The sequence below is a fragment of the Physeter macrocephalus genome, chromosome 11 (genome assembly GCF_002837175.3).
Source record: "Physeter macrocephalus isolate SW-GA chromosome 11, ASM283717v5, whole genome shotgun sequence".
NCBI classification, from domain to species: domain Eukaryota; kingdom Metazoa; phylum Chordata; class Mammalia; order Artiodactyla; family Physeteridae; genus Physeter; species Physeter macrocephalus.
In genome coordinates this window covers 67,716,077-67,733,663 of record NC_041224.1, presented here as the reverse complement: position 1 = coordinate 67,733,663, position 17,587 = coordinate 67,716,077, and the positions used below count along the sequence as shown (strand labels likewise).

At 36.1% G+C, this 17,587-nt stretch overlaps 1 protein-coding gene across 3 annotated transcripts in view; it reads left to right on the top strand.

Moving 5' to 3' along the window:
- RCN2 (reticulocalbin 2) overlaps nt 1-15,689 on the top strand; it is a 17,365-nt gene extending 1,676 nt beyond the window's left edge. The window contains exons 3-7 of one of the 3 annotated variants that reach the window (XM_024128838.1): nt 1,985-2,181; nt 9,585-9,698; nt 13,211-13,307; nt 14,182-14,324; nt 14,855-15,689. In XM_024128838.1, coding sequence (XP_023984606.1) covers nt 1,985-2,181; nt 9,585-9,698; nt 13,211-13,307; nt 14,182-14,324; nt 14,855-15,007 — 704 coding nt within the window. In that variant the 3' untranslated portion in view covers nt 15,008-15,689. The remainder of the gene's footprint in view (nt 1-1,984; nt 2,182-9,584; nt 9,699-13,210; nt 13,308-14,181; nt 14,325-14,854) is intronic. The other 2 variants (XM_024128837.2, XM_024128836.2) reach the window with 2 other exon arrangements.
- The last annotated feature ends 1,898 nt before the right edge of the window (nt 15,690-17,587 follow it).

The following is a 17,587-nucleotide window of genomic DNA, read 5'->3' as shown; positions in this document are numbered from 1 at the left end:
AAAAAAAAAAAAAAAAAAAAAAAAAACCCAAAGAAACAAACAAACAAAAAAAAAAAACAAAGTGAGCGCTCTTAGGTAGATTCTAGAGTCAGAAATGAAATGCACAGATTCTTAAAAGAATATTCCAAATAAATTGCTGTGCATCTGCCTCACCTCATTGCTTAATTCATGTGATGAACCCGATCAACTTTCCAAGTTGATCCTCAACAAAAATTCAGGAGCCGTTTTCTTATAACTCTTATTTAAATGCTGCTCAGCATCTGAAGAATGAAGTTGCTGGAGAGAGAATTATAAGCTGATTGGTAAATTCAAGATGTGTTGTCAATGAAGTATTCACATTGGTGCCCTCAGGAATATTAAGGTTTTGTTCCTTGTACTTAAAACAAACAACAGAACCTTTAGACTAATTATCCAATAAGAATAGGTCATCTTTGGTTACACTAGAGAGCACATAAAACAAGTTGATTTGGAAGACTTGGTGCTATTTATCTGTAAGGGCCTACATGTGTTCAAATATTTAATAGTAAGCTTTTTAAAAAGTTTAAAATTAAAAGGAACTTCGTCCAAATCTTCATTTTATAGATGAGAAAACAAAACCTAGAGAGGGTAAACTTATTCCTTACGGCAGAGCTGAAGTATGGACCCCTGTTTCTGACCTCTGTTTCATTCTGTATTCTGTTAAGCCATGATGATCATTCTACTTGAGGACCATTCAGGGAATTTTGCTTATTTGCACTTTAAGGGCCAGGACGACTCACGTTCTTGAGAGACAGCTAAGTTCAGTTTGGGCTTTGAAGCCAAACATGGGTTTGAATCTATACTCTGCTACTTACTAGCTGTGAGTCCTCAATTCCTAACCTCAATTTCCTGAACTGTAAAACAATTATTATAATTGCCTTGTTTTGAAGATTAGAGACAAAGTATATAGAGGACCTGATGTATAATAATTGTTCAATACATGGTTGCCATAATTATTGTGCCCTGATTTAGAGTTTCAGGAGAGACAAAGTGTCTTTACTTTTCTATTCACCTGACCTCCCCCAAACCAATAGAGGAGTACCACTCTTTAAACCAAATGGTGTATTATCTTTAAACCAAATGGGTACTCTTGCTTCCTTGCAAATATTCATGTTTTTCTTCTCCCCACCCCCTTTTTTCTATAATGCAGTATAGTAAATATCTCTATGATAGATTTTTAAAAGTTGATCTGAAAGTGGACATTTGCTATTTAGAAACTTTTCCCCTATGTCTTCAGGTACCCAGTTAAGACAGATAGCTATTACAAGAAGGGCATAAATCATAATTGCTACCCATAACTTTGTTAAAATTTCCTCCAGATGCTTTATGACATAGTTAAAGGGAATGTACTGTAACAATATTACTCAAACTTCAGTCCCTTGAGTACATTTTTCACAATTTAGGCCCTATTTACTTATCTATTATTCCCTTAATATAGTCTTGATTCAACTCAATGTAAGATGTATTTTAAAGGAAAACTTTATATTATTTTCATAAATGAAGAACACTATTTTTTCCAATACATATTAAAATAAATGGGTAGTTATTCAAATATTCGTGCTTCCTGAGAGATCTGTGATAATTTGCAAAAGTTATCTGCAATTTTTTGGATAATATGTTTTAAAAGTCAAGTGCTATTTTGGCCAGTTGGTAGTTTATTTAATAAATACTTGTTGAGCCAGGTGCTTTCTAGGCATTTGGAGTACCTCAATGAACAAAACATTCCAAAACTCTGTACTCAGAGAGCTTACATTCCGTGTAGATCACATATTATAACATTCTTAAGACTCCAAACAGCTCTCCCCGCCTCCTACTCCTATTTCTATGAATACAACTAGGCCAGTTCTCACTCACTATTTATATACACTAAAGTTTTTTTTCCTTTTAAAGAATGTTTAGAAATCCTCACTCCTTTTAAGTATCAGAATTACTATCATATTCATTGTGTTCTGGGAAATTCTCATAGGTGAACTCAGTTCATGGATTCAAATGTCTTTTAAACATTATGCTATGCAAGAAGCGAAACAACAGTTTGTTGAATATGATAAAAACAGTGATGGTAGTGTGTCGTGGGATGAATACAATATTCAGATGTATGATCGCGTAATCGACTTTGATGAGAACACTGCTCTGGATGATGCAGAAGAGGAGTCTTTTAGGCAGGTGAGTACATGTGCACAAGCTTTTGATCATATCAGTTCACTTTACCTTCCTGCATGAGTGAGCACAAGAGGCCTGAGGTCATAGATTGATTGCTTTGTTCTCTAGGCAATCACCTGTTTCACTTCAGTGGTCATTTTGATGGTTTCCTTTCTAGCCAGATTTAGGACTCTTATTCTGGACTACTTCAGTTATCCTTGCATCTGTATTTCTCAGCTGCATCATTTGTCCTCATTTACAGGGTTGGTTTTTTAGTGTATTTTGAATATGTATCTCAATATTTTATTTTTTTTGTTATTGAACAATTGGTTTTATTATCATATTTATTAAGAAGACTATAGAGGCCTAGTCCCATTTTTTTTTTTTTTTTGCGGTATGCGGGCCTCCCACCGTTGTGGCCTCTCCCATTGCGGAGCACAGGCTCCGGACGCGCAGGCTCAGCGGCCATGGCTCACGGGCCCAGCCACTCCGCGGCATGTGGGATCTTCCCAGACCGGGGCACCAACCCGCGTCCCCTGCATCGGCAGGCGGACTCTCAACCATTGTGCCACCAGGGAAGCCCGCCTATTCCCATTTTTAAGCACATAGTTTTATATAAAATAACTGTAAAAGTTTTTTAAATTGTGGTAAGGTACACATAACAAAATTTACATTTTAACTATTTTTAAGTGTGCCGTTCAATATTGTTTAGTACATTCACATTGTTAGGCAACCACCACTCGACTTTCTGTCTCTGAATTCAACTATTCAGGGTACCTCGTATAAGTGAAATCATAACATTTGTGTGTGTGTGTGTGTGTGACTAGCTTATTTAACTTAACGTTCTCAAGGTTCATCCATGTTGTAGTATGTGTCGGAATTTCCTTTTAAAGACAATAATATTCCATTATATGTATATATCACATTTTGTTTATCCATTCATCAATCAATGGCCAGTTGAGTTGCTTCAGCTTTTTGGCTATTGTGAGTAATGTTGCTATGAACGTGGGTGTACAAATATGTCTTCGCGACCCTGCCTTTAATTCTTTTGGGTATATATCCAGAAGTGGAATTGCTAGATCATATGGTAATTCTATTTTTAATTTTCTGAGGAACTGCAATACTGTCTTCTATAGTGGCTGCACCATTTAAAATAACTTATTTTTGAAGATTCAGTATCACTATGAGTTCTGTTGTGTCTCATAGTTTAATTTGTTGAAATATATTTCTTAAGCAGAGTTGAGGAAGACAATATTTAGGAATCAGTAGGAACTTTTAAAGACTTTTTACTTAGTAATTAGTAGGAACTTTTTAAGACAAATTACTATAAGCTTGAGAAATTACTATTTCAAATACTTTTGTATTTCAGAGGTAATTTTAAAGACTTTTTTTAAAAGAGTTTTTTGTATGTGGAAAAAATAAAACCGAACACCTTGTTGCAAACGTTGCGTCCCAAAATATTAATCAAGGGTGCTTGGAAAACCTTTGAGGCTCTTCTATTCCTTAACTTACCTATCCCATTATTAGTATCTACCTTTCAGTTTTTACCATGGCCATATTTTGTCAGTGTATATGCTATTTATTTTAGAATCATATTGTCCACTTGAACTCTGTAGGCCATCACTAACTCAAAATTGGTTGTTTCTCTGCTAATGATTATGCATATGCTGTGCATATACCACTGGTGTGGAGGTTAAGAGCTCCAGCTTTGGAGCCAGTCTGCTTGGCTTCACATTCAGGCATACCACTTAACAGTGGTGCAGCTTTAGGTTAAGTCAGACCTCCTTATGCCTCAGTTTCCTCATATCTAAAAATAAGAATGATAATAGTATGGAGAAACAGTAATAAATATTGATAGTAGCAGTTGGACTGGTAAGCTCTTCTATGTTGATTTGAAAGAATACTGTTGAAGAAAGCATGTGTGATTCACATGTTTATCTTTTTTTTTTTTTTTTTTGTGGTATGCGGGCCTTCCTCTGTTGTGGCCTCTCCCGTTGCGGAGCACAGGCTCCGGACGCGCAGGCTCAGCGGCCATGGCTCACGGGCCCAGCCGCTCCGCGGCATGTGGGATCCTCCCATACCAGGGAGCGAACCCGGTTCCCCTGCATCGGCAGGCGGACGCGCAACCACTGCGCCACCAGGGAGGCCCCCACATGTTTATCTTTAATATTTATATACTATCAGCTTTTGAAAGTTGTTTAAGCATTTGTTAACTATATCAGCTTTAGATTATTTAGGATTTAATATATATGGGGAAAATGTCTTTGCTCCTTTTTTTCTCCTTATTTGGGTCTTCATCTTACAGCAGAATGAAAAGAGTGCAAATCAGTCTTTTCACTACTTAGTGCTAAAAAGAAAACAAATTATAATAATGAGATCTGGGATTTGTCTACTAGTTATTCTCCTTTACTATAGGAATTAACTCATCTTAAAAGCATCATTCGCATTCCAAGACTTTTCTAAAACCAAACCATGGTATGATACTATGACTTCCCTGCCAGAGAATAATACAGAAGTTAAATACAGTATTTTAAAATCTTACTAGAATTAGATTCTATCCTTTTTTTTTTTTTCCACTCAAAAGATTCAATTAGCATCCCATCAAAAATAAGAAACGTGTGTGGTTTTTAAAATCTGTATTCTTTTGGGAGTTGGGGGTGTGGGATGAAATAATACATGATGTTGAGAAGAAAATCTTCACTTTGAAGAGGTACATGACTTGTTAATATAAAGTATTTATGAACAGTTTTTCTTTTAAAAGATGGCTGGTTCTAATGCTATGTTCCCCACCCAGGTACTCAGTACATGTTGATTATAAGACTCTACTTTTAAAGAATGAATTAGATGGACCTTAATAGCCTAAAGGAATTTATGGATCCCTAAAATGAACACTTCGCAATGGGAGTCCTAATGGTTATTCTTTGACAACACAGGAATATGTCTCTACATGAAGTTCTATTTATAATACTTTATTAGAACTTGATATATATAGATATAACCCACTAAAAGTGGATGTGGGGTGTAAAGATGAACCCAGACACAGCTGCATTATTATTTAAAATAAAAAATCAAGGATGAAGAATGAATCGGTCTTAATCGAAGTAACAGACTAAACATTATACCATAAAATAATCATAAAAAGTAATTGGATATCTAAATAAAATATTTCTACATGGAAGCCTAATTTTTAAAAAATCAATTTGATACCTGAATTTTATCTTATTTTTTATGTTTCATATAGAGAATAGAGATAGCCTGGAATAATGACCCTCTCAGGCTGTGAAATGTCTGAAAAAGCATTTCTTTATGATCTGATGAACAAGTGTAGTCAGCACTTTTAAGCAGGATAATTAAAGTTTGAGGACCAACCTGGCAGAAGCTCAATTGCTCTAACTTCTAAAGCCAGCTGCTGAATGTGCATGTATAAGCAGTATTTATTTATGTAAGATACTATCTTGCATGTGGCTAATCAGAATAAGACCTAGACTTTTTTTCTGGTATCACAGGTTATATATTTCCTCATGTAAAATTTTTAGTCTACCAAAAGATGGCAGTTTTGTTCTTCACAAGTTTCTGTTACAATGTAAAATAAACGAGTATGGTAGTTTCTATCTTTTTACTACTGTGTATAGTACTTCCTACTCTCCACTAGAACACAAGGTTTTTATACAGAAGAAAAAAGTGTTGAGGTTTTATGAAACTGATAGTCTTTTGTTGTTCTCTTTTAGAAATTTGCCACTTTGAAAAAAGTCTTTCAGTGTATTGGCTTCTTTAATAGGAGTCTCTCTTAAATTGTGTTCCTCAAATGACTAAAACTTTTAAAAATCACATTATTTCATTTTATTTTTAAAACTGAGAAATGTAAAGCAGAAAATACCTTTTTTTTTTTTTTTTTTTTTGAAATCTTAGCTGTTGAAAGAGATCCTTTCTTTCCATAGGCAAATTTGGCCAAATTCCGCTCCCTTTGCTGAAACATGGACCTTTTTGCTCTGAATTGAAGGGTTCTTTCATAAGGAAATCTAAGCACTTAGTATTTTGAATAGTGATTTATTCAAAAAGAACTTGATTGACTCAACAAAGTACCTCAAGTTCTTATTTTTCTACTTTTCCCCATGTTAAACCTGAACATAACATGTAAATTATTTGGTCTAGTTATTTAAAATTATGAAACATTAAGTTAAAACAGCTATTTGGAAACAGTGTTTTCCCCCTGTCATGATTGGGTGGATATAACTGGCTAGTGGAATCTGGATGTTTAAAAGACAAATTCTTTGGGGAAAGAAATGAGCCTCTCCACTGTAAATCAATCATCGTAAAAGAACTAGTGTTTCAGTAAATGACTGCTACCTAACCTCTAGTATTCCAAAAAACCAAAAAGAGTATTTCTTTTCAACAGTGAATCACATAAATTAAAAGCTTCTAAAATATTTGAAATTGTACTTTTTCAAAAATGTGCAGTTTAATACACATAAGTTTATAGAAAGTTATTCCCAGAAATTCTCAAAATAGAATTTATGCAGGATTAGCAATATGCCACTATTGGCTTCCAAGGCTCTTAATCACAGAATTACCTTTGAGAAATTCATTAAAAGCAGCCTTGTCCCTAATAGCTGCTACTTCTTGATTTCCTATCAGAGTGTACTTGGGGGAAAAAAAGGAAGATGGGTGTGAGAAAGTAGAAAAGGGTATGATTATTTAACCTCGACCTCAAGATAGGCCCTTTTCAGCTTTTGATGTGTTTTATATGGACATACAGAATTAGCACTGTAAAGAGCCCACAAAGAGTAGACTTCCAAATATTATGTACATTTATCAAAAGTATTCTCATTAAAGGACTGTTTTTTGAAACCTGTTTACGTGTTTTTGAAAAGTCATTTTGAAGACCAGAAATAGTTAGAAATAGACATTACCAAGAATTAATACATAGTCTAAATTTATTGCTTTGGGGACATTAAAAAATTATTGCGATTGTTAAAGAAGATAGTATGTAGTACTGTAGAAAGAACAGGGAGGATCCAAGTTCAACATATTTTAGCTGTTTTTCTGACATCCCTTTCAATAAATCATTTCAATCTCAGTTTTTCTATCAATAATAATAATATGTAACATTTATTTAATACCTAATACTTAAGGTTTCTAATTGCTTGATAGGAATTCTCATCCCAATTGCTTAACAGAGATTTTTTTCTTATTTATTATAAATTGTTCAATTTATTTAAACTAAAAAAAAAAAACACAAAACAGTTCACCCATTTCTGTCACCTCCCCACCTCCCCACCTCTAGCAACCACCAGTCTGTTCTCTGTATCTTGAGCTTGGTTTTGAGGGAATTTTTTGTTTTTAGATTCCACATATAAGAGATCATACAGTATTTGTCTTTCTCTGACTGATTTCACTTAGCATAATGCCCTCAAGGTACATCCATATTGTCTCAAATGGCAAGATTTTATTCTTTTTTATGGCTGAATAATAAGTCCCCTACATTCAAATGAGTTCCGTTCGTAAGTCCGATTTGTTCGTTAAATCCAACAAAGTTAGCCTGGGTACCCAACTAACACAATCGGCTGTATAGTATTGTACTGTAATAGGTTTATAATACTTTTCACACAAATAATACATAAACACAAACGAGAACATTTTAAATCTTACATTACAGTACCTTGAAAAGTACAGTAGTACGGTACAACAGCTGGCATACATACAGGGGCTGGCACCGAGTGAACAGGCAAGAAGAGTTACTTACTGGAGGAGGGAGAGGAGGTAGGAGATGGTAGAGCTGAAGGATCGTCAGCAATAGGAGATGGAGGGCAAGCTGCAATTTCACGCACGCCTGACGCTGATGGCACAGGTTCTGGTTCCTTGCTGGATTCAATTCTATCTACTGTCCTGAAAAAACGATCCAGTGATATCTGGGTAGTAGCTCTTTCTTTCTTGTCATAGATGACACGGTAGCACTGGATTGCATTCTGAACAGCTACTGCAACCTTCGTGTACCATTCTACGTTTGGGTCCTGTGCCTCAAAAAGTAACAGTGCCTCCTCAAACAAAGAAAATCCCCTTGCCATTTCCTGTGTCGTGAATCTCTTCAGTTCTTTAGTTACTTCTTCTTTTTGTCTCTCTTCATCCTTTCTCTGGGCCTCCAATTCCATCTTTTCGCCTCGTTCCACTCTCTCAATTATTTTCACTTTTGTTTCTATTGTTATCGCTTGGTGCTTCTTAGCAGTACCAACTATATTACCACTGCTTTTACGCTTGCTTCCGGACATCCTGGGCTTGAAATAAAGATACTGTACTCTATACAGTACTGTACAGTAAAGTACACAAAAGCACAACCACTTGTAGAGGATGCACGCACGTGACAATGTATGCCTGTCATGTAAACTAACTTACGTGATTGGACATATGAATGCATGTTGCCTCTTTGAAAATTCGCAGCTTGAAGGTTCGTATATGGGGGACTTACTGTATATAATTTCTTTATCCATTTATCCATCAGGGGATATAGATTGTTTCTATATATTGGCTACTGAAAATAATGCTGCAGTGAACATAGAGGCTCGTATATCTTTTTGAGTTAGTGTTTTCATTTTCTTTGGATAAATACCCAGAAGTGGAATTTCTGGATCAGATGGTAGTTCTATTTTTAATTTTTTGAGGAATCTCCATACTGTTTTCCGTAGTAGCTGCATCAATTTATATTCCCACCAACAGTGCACAAGAGTTCTCTTTTCTCCATATCCTTACCAACACCTGTTATTTCTTGTCTTTTTTGTAACAGCCAGGTGTGATATCTCATTGTGGTTTTGATTTGCATTTCCCTGATGATTTATGATGTCGAGCATCTTTTCACTTACCTGTTGGCCATCTGTATGTATTTGGAAAATGTCTGTTCAGATCTGCCCATTTTTTTAGTTGGACTGTTTGGTTTTTTTTCTATTGAGTTGTACAAGTTTTTTATATATTTTGGATATCAGCCCCTTATCATATATATGATTTGCAAATATTTTCTCCCATTCAGTAGCTTTCATTTTATTGATGGTTTCTTTTGCTGTGCAGAAGCCTTTTAGTTTGATGTAGTCCCACTTGTTTATTTTTGCTTTTGTTGCTTTTGGTGTCAGATTATCCCAGTTGTATAGGTGAGGAGACCGGAGAGGTTAAGCAATTTGCCCTAAGTAATAAGCTAGTGAGTGTCATTGCTGGAATTCAGATCTGAGTTTCTCTGACTCTAGAGCCTGTGTCTCTGTACTGCTTCTAATAAATGTTTGTTATTTGCCCAACTTACCTTCAGAGGGATGATGTAAAGATAAAATATGATAATGGGTGTAAATGTACTTTAGATTTCACATAGTTGTATTTTTTGAAGTATTTTTAATGATGTTATGGTATGGATGAGACCTTTAAACGTGTTCAATATTTAATTTTCAAAGCTTCATTTAAAGGACAAGAAGCGATTTGAAAAAGCTAACCAGGATTCAGGTCCTGGTTTGAATCTTGAAGAATTTATTGCTTTTGAGCATCCTGAAGAAGTTGATTACATGACGGTAAGGAAGAAACATTTCAAGATGACTATTGAATGACCAAAACTTTAAAACTTGCTTTTACAAAGTAATTAAAATGAATTGTATGGCAAATAGAATTTTGGGAGACAGGAAGATCTAAAGTTTTCCCTGCTTAAGATAAGGAGTGGGAAGAAGGAGGTTTTCTGGTGGGGTGGGGTGGGGTGTGCTTATTGGGAGGAAGAAGGTAAGGAATGAGTTTTCTTTAATCTCTGTAACATATATGAGCATCAGTCTTTCCCTGGCGAGTTTCTGTTTCATAACCACATTATCTTCAGTGCCTTCCTTGTCTTTTTGTAGTTTTCCGACTTTCCTCTGGTTTTTCAGTATTAGTAACACTAGAACTTCCTATTTAGTTTACAGCATCACTTGTGAAAACTTTTGGTCTGGGAAAATGTATCACATTTGGATCCCTTTTCATAGGGTGTGTGGGGGTAGGGTGGGGGGTACAGCTGCTAATGACTAATGATGTTTTTGCAACTTGAGGCATAATGAGTCCTCTCATCCCTTTATTGCTTAAAAGAAGTACCAGCTCTTCAAAATTTTGTTGGACTCTAGGTTTAATTTAACACTGATTAAGTTCCTCCTATGACTTGATAAGCTTCTTGAGAACAGAAACTATAGTATTGGAGGGTGAAGATTAATATAAGACATGGCTTTTAAAAAATAGGCTAAACATTTATATTGAGGTCTGTTGCCTGGCATCAGCCTCTAGCCATGTGGCTTAGTCCCCTGGACATTTCAGGGAGGGAAGATGTAGTTTTTTGTTTAATGGGTCATGGTCAGATGCTGCTACCTTGTTAGCCAGGCTGCAGATATGTTTTTCATGACCTAGTTTAAGAACATTGGCACAATTTGTTTAATTAGGGCCAATTAGGGCCAAAAATTGAGCCCTAGCATGGTAGGCAGAGGATGTTGGATCTTGATTACTTGGGGAATAAGGAACAGTTGAAGACTGAGGAGGGAAATGACCAGTGAAAGCAATGAAATAATTCAGGCATTATATGTTATGGCCCTGGAATGCAAGGTGGCAATGGAATGAATTAGACTTGACCAACATTTTGAAGAAAGCATAGACAGGAATGTTGACTGACTAAGCACGGGAAGGGAGGTGGGCAGGAGTCAGAGATGACTGTGAGGTTTCGGGCTTGCATAACAATGAAAGCCCATTGCAGAATAGGGTGTGCCAGTATGGGGAAGTATGTTCTTTGTGCTGAGTTGGCCTTGATGGCAGCATATAAGGTGTGTGACAATAAATTTGTGTCTCATTCAGAGCAGCTTCATTAATTCCTATTTACCTTAATTGTTTTTGTGTATCCCTTTTTCCCTTTAAGGGTATATTTGATATAGGAAAAGGCAGGAGTACAAGATCAACTAAGTGATTCTACTTTGGATTAAAATTTGGAATTTAAAGATATTTTCATTCATGTAGTTCCAAAAATTATTTTAACCAAGGCAACATTATTGAAATAAGTCTATTGTTTCCCAAGAGGATTACTTGAATGGAGGAATAATCATTTTGATCAGTGATTCTTTTACTGGGTCACAGACTCCTTTAAAAAATATGATGCAAACTATGTACTGTGTCCCAGAAAAATCCTATGTATGTCCATGCTCATACACATGAAGTATTGGATTATAATTTCAAGAGATTCTCAGATCCTCTCTCTAAAACCAATCTTTGGATATCCAGGTTAAGATCCCCTGGTTTCTATATATAAAATCTGTAATATTTGATTTTAAAAAAACACCAACAACTTGTATTTAAGTGTTATTTCATACAGATGTAGATAAAGCCCCTGGGTTTGACTAGAATGGTAGACTTTTGAGAATATATTTCATTATATTTGTGATGCTAGAATCCAGATTGAAAGGTATTTGGGTGGCAGTAGGTAATGACGAAAGGAGAACAGTAAGGTATAACCTATGAGAGGAAAAGAAAAACCAGGATGGTGGCTAAAGGCAGCAAAGTCATTAGGGACTTGAATGTTTTTAAAGGCATAGAAGAAGGAGCTGGTGGAAAAGAGATTGGAGCCTTGGGAGAGGCTGGAGTTAAGAGTGAAAGAAAGCACTCAGGAAATGGGGTAGTATGGGATCTAGGAAGACAGTTGAGGGCTTTACCCTAGAGAAGAGGGGGAGAGAGCTTTAACTGCTGAGATCAAAGGCCTAAAATGAGAGGAAAAGGCATATATAGAGGTAATTAAAGGTGAGGATGCAATGCTGGGAAACAAGGAAGGAAAAGAAAAACCAGGATGGTGGCTAAAGAGTGCAGCAAAGTCATTAGGGACTTGAATGTTGTTAAAGGCATAGAAGAAGGAGCTGGTGGAAAAGAGATTGGAGCCTTGGGAGAGGCTGGAGTTAAGAGTGAAAGAAAGCACTCAGGAAATGGGGTAGTATGGGATCTAGGAAGACAGTTGAGGGCTTTACCCTAGAGAAGAGGGGGAGAGAGCTTTAACTGCTGAGATCAAAGGCCTAAAATGAGAGGAAAAGGCATATATAGAGGTAATTAAAGGTGAGGATGCAATGCTGGGAAACAAGCATTTCAGAAGACTTGTACCATGTTTAGAAAAACAGGAGGGTCTTTGTCAAGAGTGTATTGGAGAGAGTTAGGGTAAGGCCCAAGGAAAATGGAGGTTTCAAAAAACAGCTGTAGAGTGTATGTTAGGGAAAGTGAGGCAGAGATAGACTTCCAAGCTGCAGTAAGAGCCCACCAAAATGGCAAGAAATTAATTTACAAGGACTAGTTTCTATTTTTGTATCTTTCTCTGATTCTGGAATAAAGGAGAGAGTGAAGTGAGTCTGATGTACTAGATGGGGATTGGCATAATAAGAAGAGGGTACAAGGGGATATAGGAATGTAATAAGGGAAATACTGAAGCAGCTGGCCATTAAACAGGTCATCTTGGGTCAAGTATAACGAGAAAGGGTGTGATCTCTGGGTCAAAGGGGAGTGGTTGGTAGGAAGCCTTGGTAAGCGTAAGGAACAGATTTGGGAACAGTCTGGTGTGGATAGGGTAGATTGGTAGAAGAGGAAGCAGGGAGGTTGAGGTTTTATAGGGGACTGCCCCATTTCAGGTCTGGGGGTAGAGCAGCAGCTCTATTCAAAGACATCTAAGACAAAGGTTCTTTTGGGGTTGTTAATAGATTTGAGGGAAAGTGGAATTAAAGAACACAAAGGTAGTAAGATATGTCATTCTTCAGAAGGAGGGTAATGTGCAGAAAATAGGAGTGTGAGTTTAGTGCCGAGGTTGTTCAGGAGGGTGAAGTGGAGTGCTCAATAATAGAAACTTAAGGATGTTGAATTTTAAGCTACTTAATATTGGGGGTTTTATTCCTGCTTCTAAATTCCAATGTTTAGAAAGATGGTCTTGCAAGTGTGGACAACCAAAATACTTATTCCTAAATAAGTTCTGTAGTAGCATTGATTCAGATGGTGGTGGGATTGAAACTTTTGTGACTAATTTTTTTGTGTGTGTGTGTGAACGGACATGCAATAGGAATTTGTCATTCAAGAGGCTTTAGAAGAACATGACAAAAATGGTGATGGATTTGTTAGTTTGGAAGAATTTCTTGGTGACTACAGGCGGGACCCAAGTAAGTAGCTTGGGGTTGTGTGGAAGTGGGGGTGGGAAAAGAAGAAAGAAATTGAAAGACAGTCTTGCTCATTGAGAGTTCTGTTTGACAGAGGAAAATGGAAGAAGAACTGGGCCTGATTCCTCCTTGTTCTGCCAAGTTCAATAAAATACAAGGGAAACAAAGGGACTTAAAGCTTATCTGAGAATGCTGTTTTTACTCACTTTTAGTTCCACATCTAGATCCAAGCATTTTTCTTCGTTTTTAAACAAACACAATCATCAATAATCATCAATCCAAATGGGTGAGGAAGTAAAGGTTGATATTTTTAAACAGACTTCTGTACCCTTGCATGTAGATCTTGAAAGAGAAGAAAATATAGAATCCTATAAATACTGGAGTGAGACTGGAAGGTGTCTTACTGAGTGTTTGAAATTTGAGGAGTTTTTAAATGCAGCTTTTTCTGAAAGCAGCTGTCTTCAGAATTGTTGCTTAAAAGCATCACTTATTGTGAATGTCACTTTAAAATTACACATGGCATTGCTTTGTAAGAGCACGCAGGAAGCTTTAGTCACCTGATATATGTAAAAACATTACGTAGCTCAAACTTGGGAAAACTGTATCCGAACAAGTAGCAGCAGTTAACAAAATTACTAGTTTGTGATAATAAGCAACAATTTTAAAACTGAGTATTACCTTTGAAAATTACTATAGAATTTATACTTATTTCAGGACTTTTCAGTTAAGTACCTCTGTTTCTTTGGGCCTCCTTTATTTGGTAAGCTTTAAATTCATTTCCTTTATTCTAGGGGTATACCAAACTTCTTATTGGATATATGTGATATTCTTGTGTATGCATGTTTATGTTCTTGGGTTTTTTTTTTTAAATATTAAGCAGCAAATGAAGATCCAGAGTGGATACTCGTTGAGAAAGATAGATTCCTGAATGATTATGACAAAGATGCTGACGGCAGGCTTGATCCCCAAGAGCTATTGTCTTGGGTAGTACCCAATAATCAGGGCATTGCACAAGAAGAGGTAAGTGTTACAGAATTACTCTCTCATCCCCAAATTGGTGCTACTGATAGTAAAGGAAATTCAAAATCTTAAGCCAAAGAAAGAAGTAGTAGAGTTATTTATTTAGGAATAATGCATCACTGTTTCTTTATTTAAATCTATGATCTGTTTTAGATTGTTTTAGATTTTCAAGGAGACAAAGAAGTTAAGATTGTATCATGTATTAATCTGATAGCACAATAGAATAATAAAAATTTGTATTTACCTATAGGGGCTCAAAATGAGTTATATTAATTTTGCTTTACTTTGAGATATCCTGAATTGGATTTGAGTTGGGAGGAGGCAGAACCCAGCAGAAATTAAGAAAGGAGGTAATGAGAGACACCATAGACAGACCTGGTCACAATGGTTAATATTTTTAGATACTTGGACAATAATGAGTACTTGGCATACCTGAATGGTTTTGACAAATCAAATCACATTAAAATGTGAACATCTTGCTGAAAATGCTTATTACACTTGACACCTTTTTGTTTTGTTTTATTTTAAAGGCTCTTCATCTAATTGATGAAATGGATTTGAATAGTGACAGAAAGCTGTCTGAAGCAGAGATTCTGGAGAACCAGGACTTGTTTCTTACCAGTGAAGCCACAGATTATGGCAGACAGCTTCATGATGAATATTTCTATCACGATGAGCTTTAATCCCTGGGTATATCTGAGTAGAGTACTGACTCCTTTTATAGTTTGTTACCAGCTTTACTTTTGTGATAAAATGTTGATGTTATATTTTACATTCTTACGTCTTACCACAGTCAAGATTAATGTACATTAAAATTTTGGCCTTTTAGAAGAAACGTAAAACAAAAACCTGATATTTATTTCAAAACGTATTGAAGAAATGAAACAATATTGTGCCATATGACAACATAGTCTTTCCTAAATATTCCATCTGTTTAGTACTGTATTATGGAATATTTGAGTTCTGTTTCCGTACTTGAAAAAATGGAGGATTCTAGAGATGGCCGAACAATATTATTTAAGCAGTATGTGACTGAGCTATCAATTTTTGTTTTAAGTAGATATAATTTGGGAACTGACAGAAGAACATTGTGTTTAGTTTTAGCATTTTTGTTTTAAAACCTTTAAAGGAACCTTAGAAGGACTTATGCCTCACATGTTAATGTTGAGAAGTTCTGCTTAATTTTAAAATGGTTTCTATAAAAGGTTTTATTGTATGAAATAGAACTTTATATTTTTGCATATGTATAGATAGTAATTATATTTAATGTGTAACTATAGCATTATGGTGTGTGGAATTTGACATTGTCCAGAACTCTTTTCTTTTTTTTTTGACTGATTAAAAATGAAATGTCCTATCTTTTTATATGTTTGTTTGTTTTTCTTTAATCTTTCAGGTAAACCTTGAATTTAGAAAAAGTTTTGTTGTATTATACATTACTTCACCTCATCCATTCCTGTATTTTATTTGGGGAGTGAATGTTCTCAAAACTCTGTTAAATTATACGCTTGCTGCATATTCTTATTTTGCCTTTTTTTTTTTCTAGATAAAAGAATCATATTATAATTGAATGTGCACCTGACACATTTCAGTTGCTATTGTGGCAAATGTAGTCTTGCTATTTGGGGCTAGAAATAATCATAAGAACTACACAGGTTGAAATCACCAGTAGAGCTGGTTAGTTATCAGCAGTAGAGCTCAATATCAGTCATACTGAAATAAAATCATACTTGATAAGCATTTGTCCACACCTAAATGGTCAGTTTTAACCTTATTCAGGAAGTCAACTTATTACCTTTGTGGGGAGTAAGAAAAGTGAGAAGGTGAGAAATTCATTTTTTCATAGCTTTGACTCACAGCTAGTTTTTCTTTCTGTTTTCTTAAATTACTTTTATTTGTGGGTGAAGAGGTCAGCTATGCATTCTATTAATCTTTCTCCAATCTAACGTTGTCTCCTTTATAGCACACACAGCACTGGGGGGCTCAGCCAGTCTTTATGAGTTATTAGAGAAAATCTGAAGCCCTTTTCTACTAGAATTAACTGCATCAGCTTACCTCTCTACTGCTCACACCTCTGCTGATGTGAGTCGCGAATGCAAATTGTAACCTCTCACACTTTAATGATAGCTTGCTTACCCTGGTATCTAAAGTACATGGTTTTCATTTTAACTTACACAATACCTGTCTGGCCTTTTAAGAATTAAAGATATACTATTATCACTCATCTGCCACTTGTCAGCCTTATTGAGGTTGGGATATTTGGAATAACCAGTTTGATTAGCATGCTAACCATTTGTTTTTCTCACTAGATTCTCCAAAATCTATACCAGAATTGTTAGATCATTGGATATGGCTTTTATTTTTAATCTTAATGAGTTAAGAGTTAGCATTCTACATTGTCTTGATTTCAGGCAGCTGTAAGAATTTTGGTGAGATTATTAGCGGTCACCAATATCTGTACTCCTTTAGTTCCTGGCATAAAGAAAATTACACTTTCCGGCCCCCGTGTGGGTGAGCAAGGGCTAATTCTGACCAGTTAAATGTGAGTAGAAGTAGTATGTGTCACTCCCAGACCAGGCCAGTGACAAACCTTTGCCATGGCGTTGTAGAGGATGCCTCACTTGAAATGGTGAAGCCACAAGATCAAAGTAGTCTTGATTTCTGAGTGACCACATGGAGGTCAGTTGGACCGTCAGTGGACTTTGCATGATCAAAAAATAGACTTTTATCATGTTAAGCTCCTAAGATTTTGGTGTGTTTTTTGTTTCTTTGTTTTTTAAACTACAGCAGAGCCCAGCCTATCCTTACTGAGTGAAGATTTAATATTAAACAATTGGCTTTTATAGGCATATGGAGAAGAATCATCATCTACTTGAACGGAGTTTCTATATCTTCTGCTAATTCAAAATAGAAAAGTTGTTTTTTTTTAAATAAATTTATTTATTTATTTGGCTGTGTCGGGTCCTCCTTCTGTGCACAGGCTTTCTCTAGTTGCGGTGAGTGTTGCGGTGCACGGGCTTCTCATTGCGGCGGCCTCTCCCGTTGCGGAGCACGGGCTCCAGGCATGCAGGCCTCAGTTGTTGCTGCGCACGGGCTTCAGTAGTTGTGGAGCACAGGCTCAGTTGCTCTGCAGCATGTGGGATCCTCCCGGACTAGGGCTCAAACCCGTGTCCGCTGCATTGGCAGGCGGATTCTCAACCACCGCGCCACCAGGGAAGTCCCTAGAAAAGTTTATTTTTAAGGCTTTTATTTGGATTTAAATT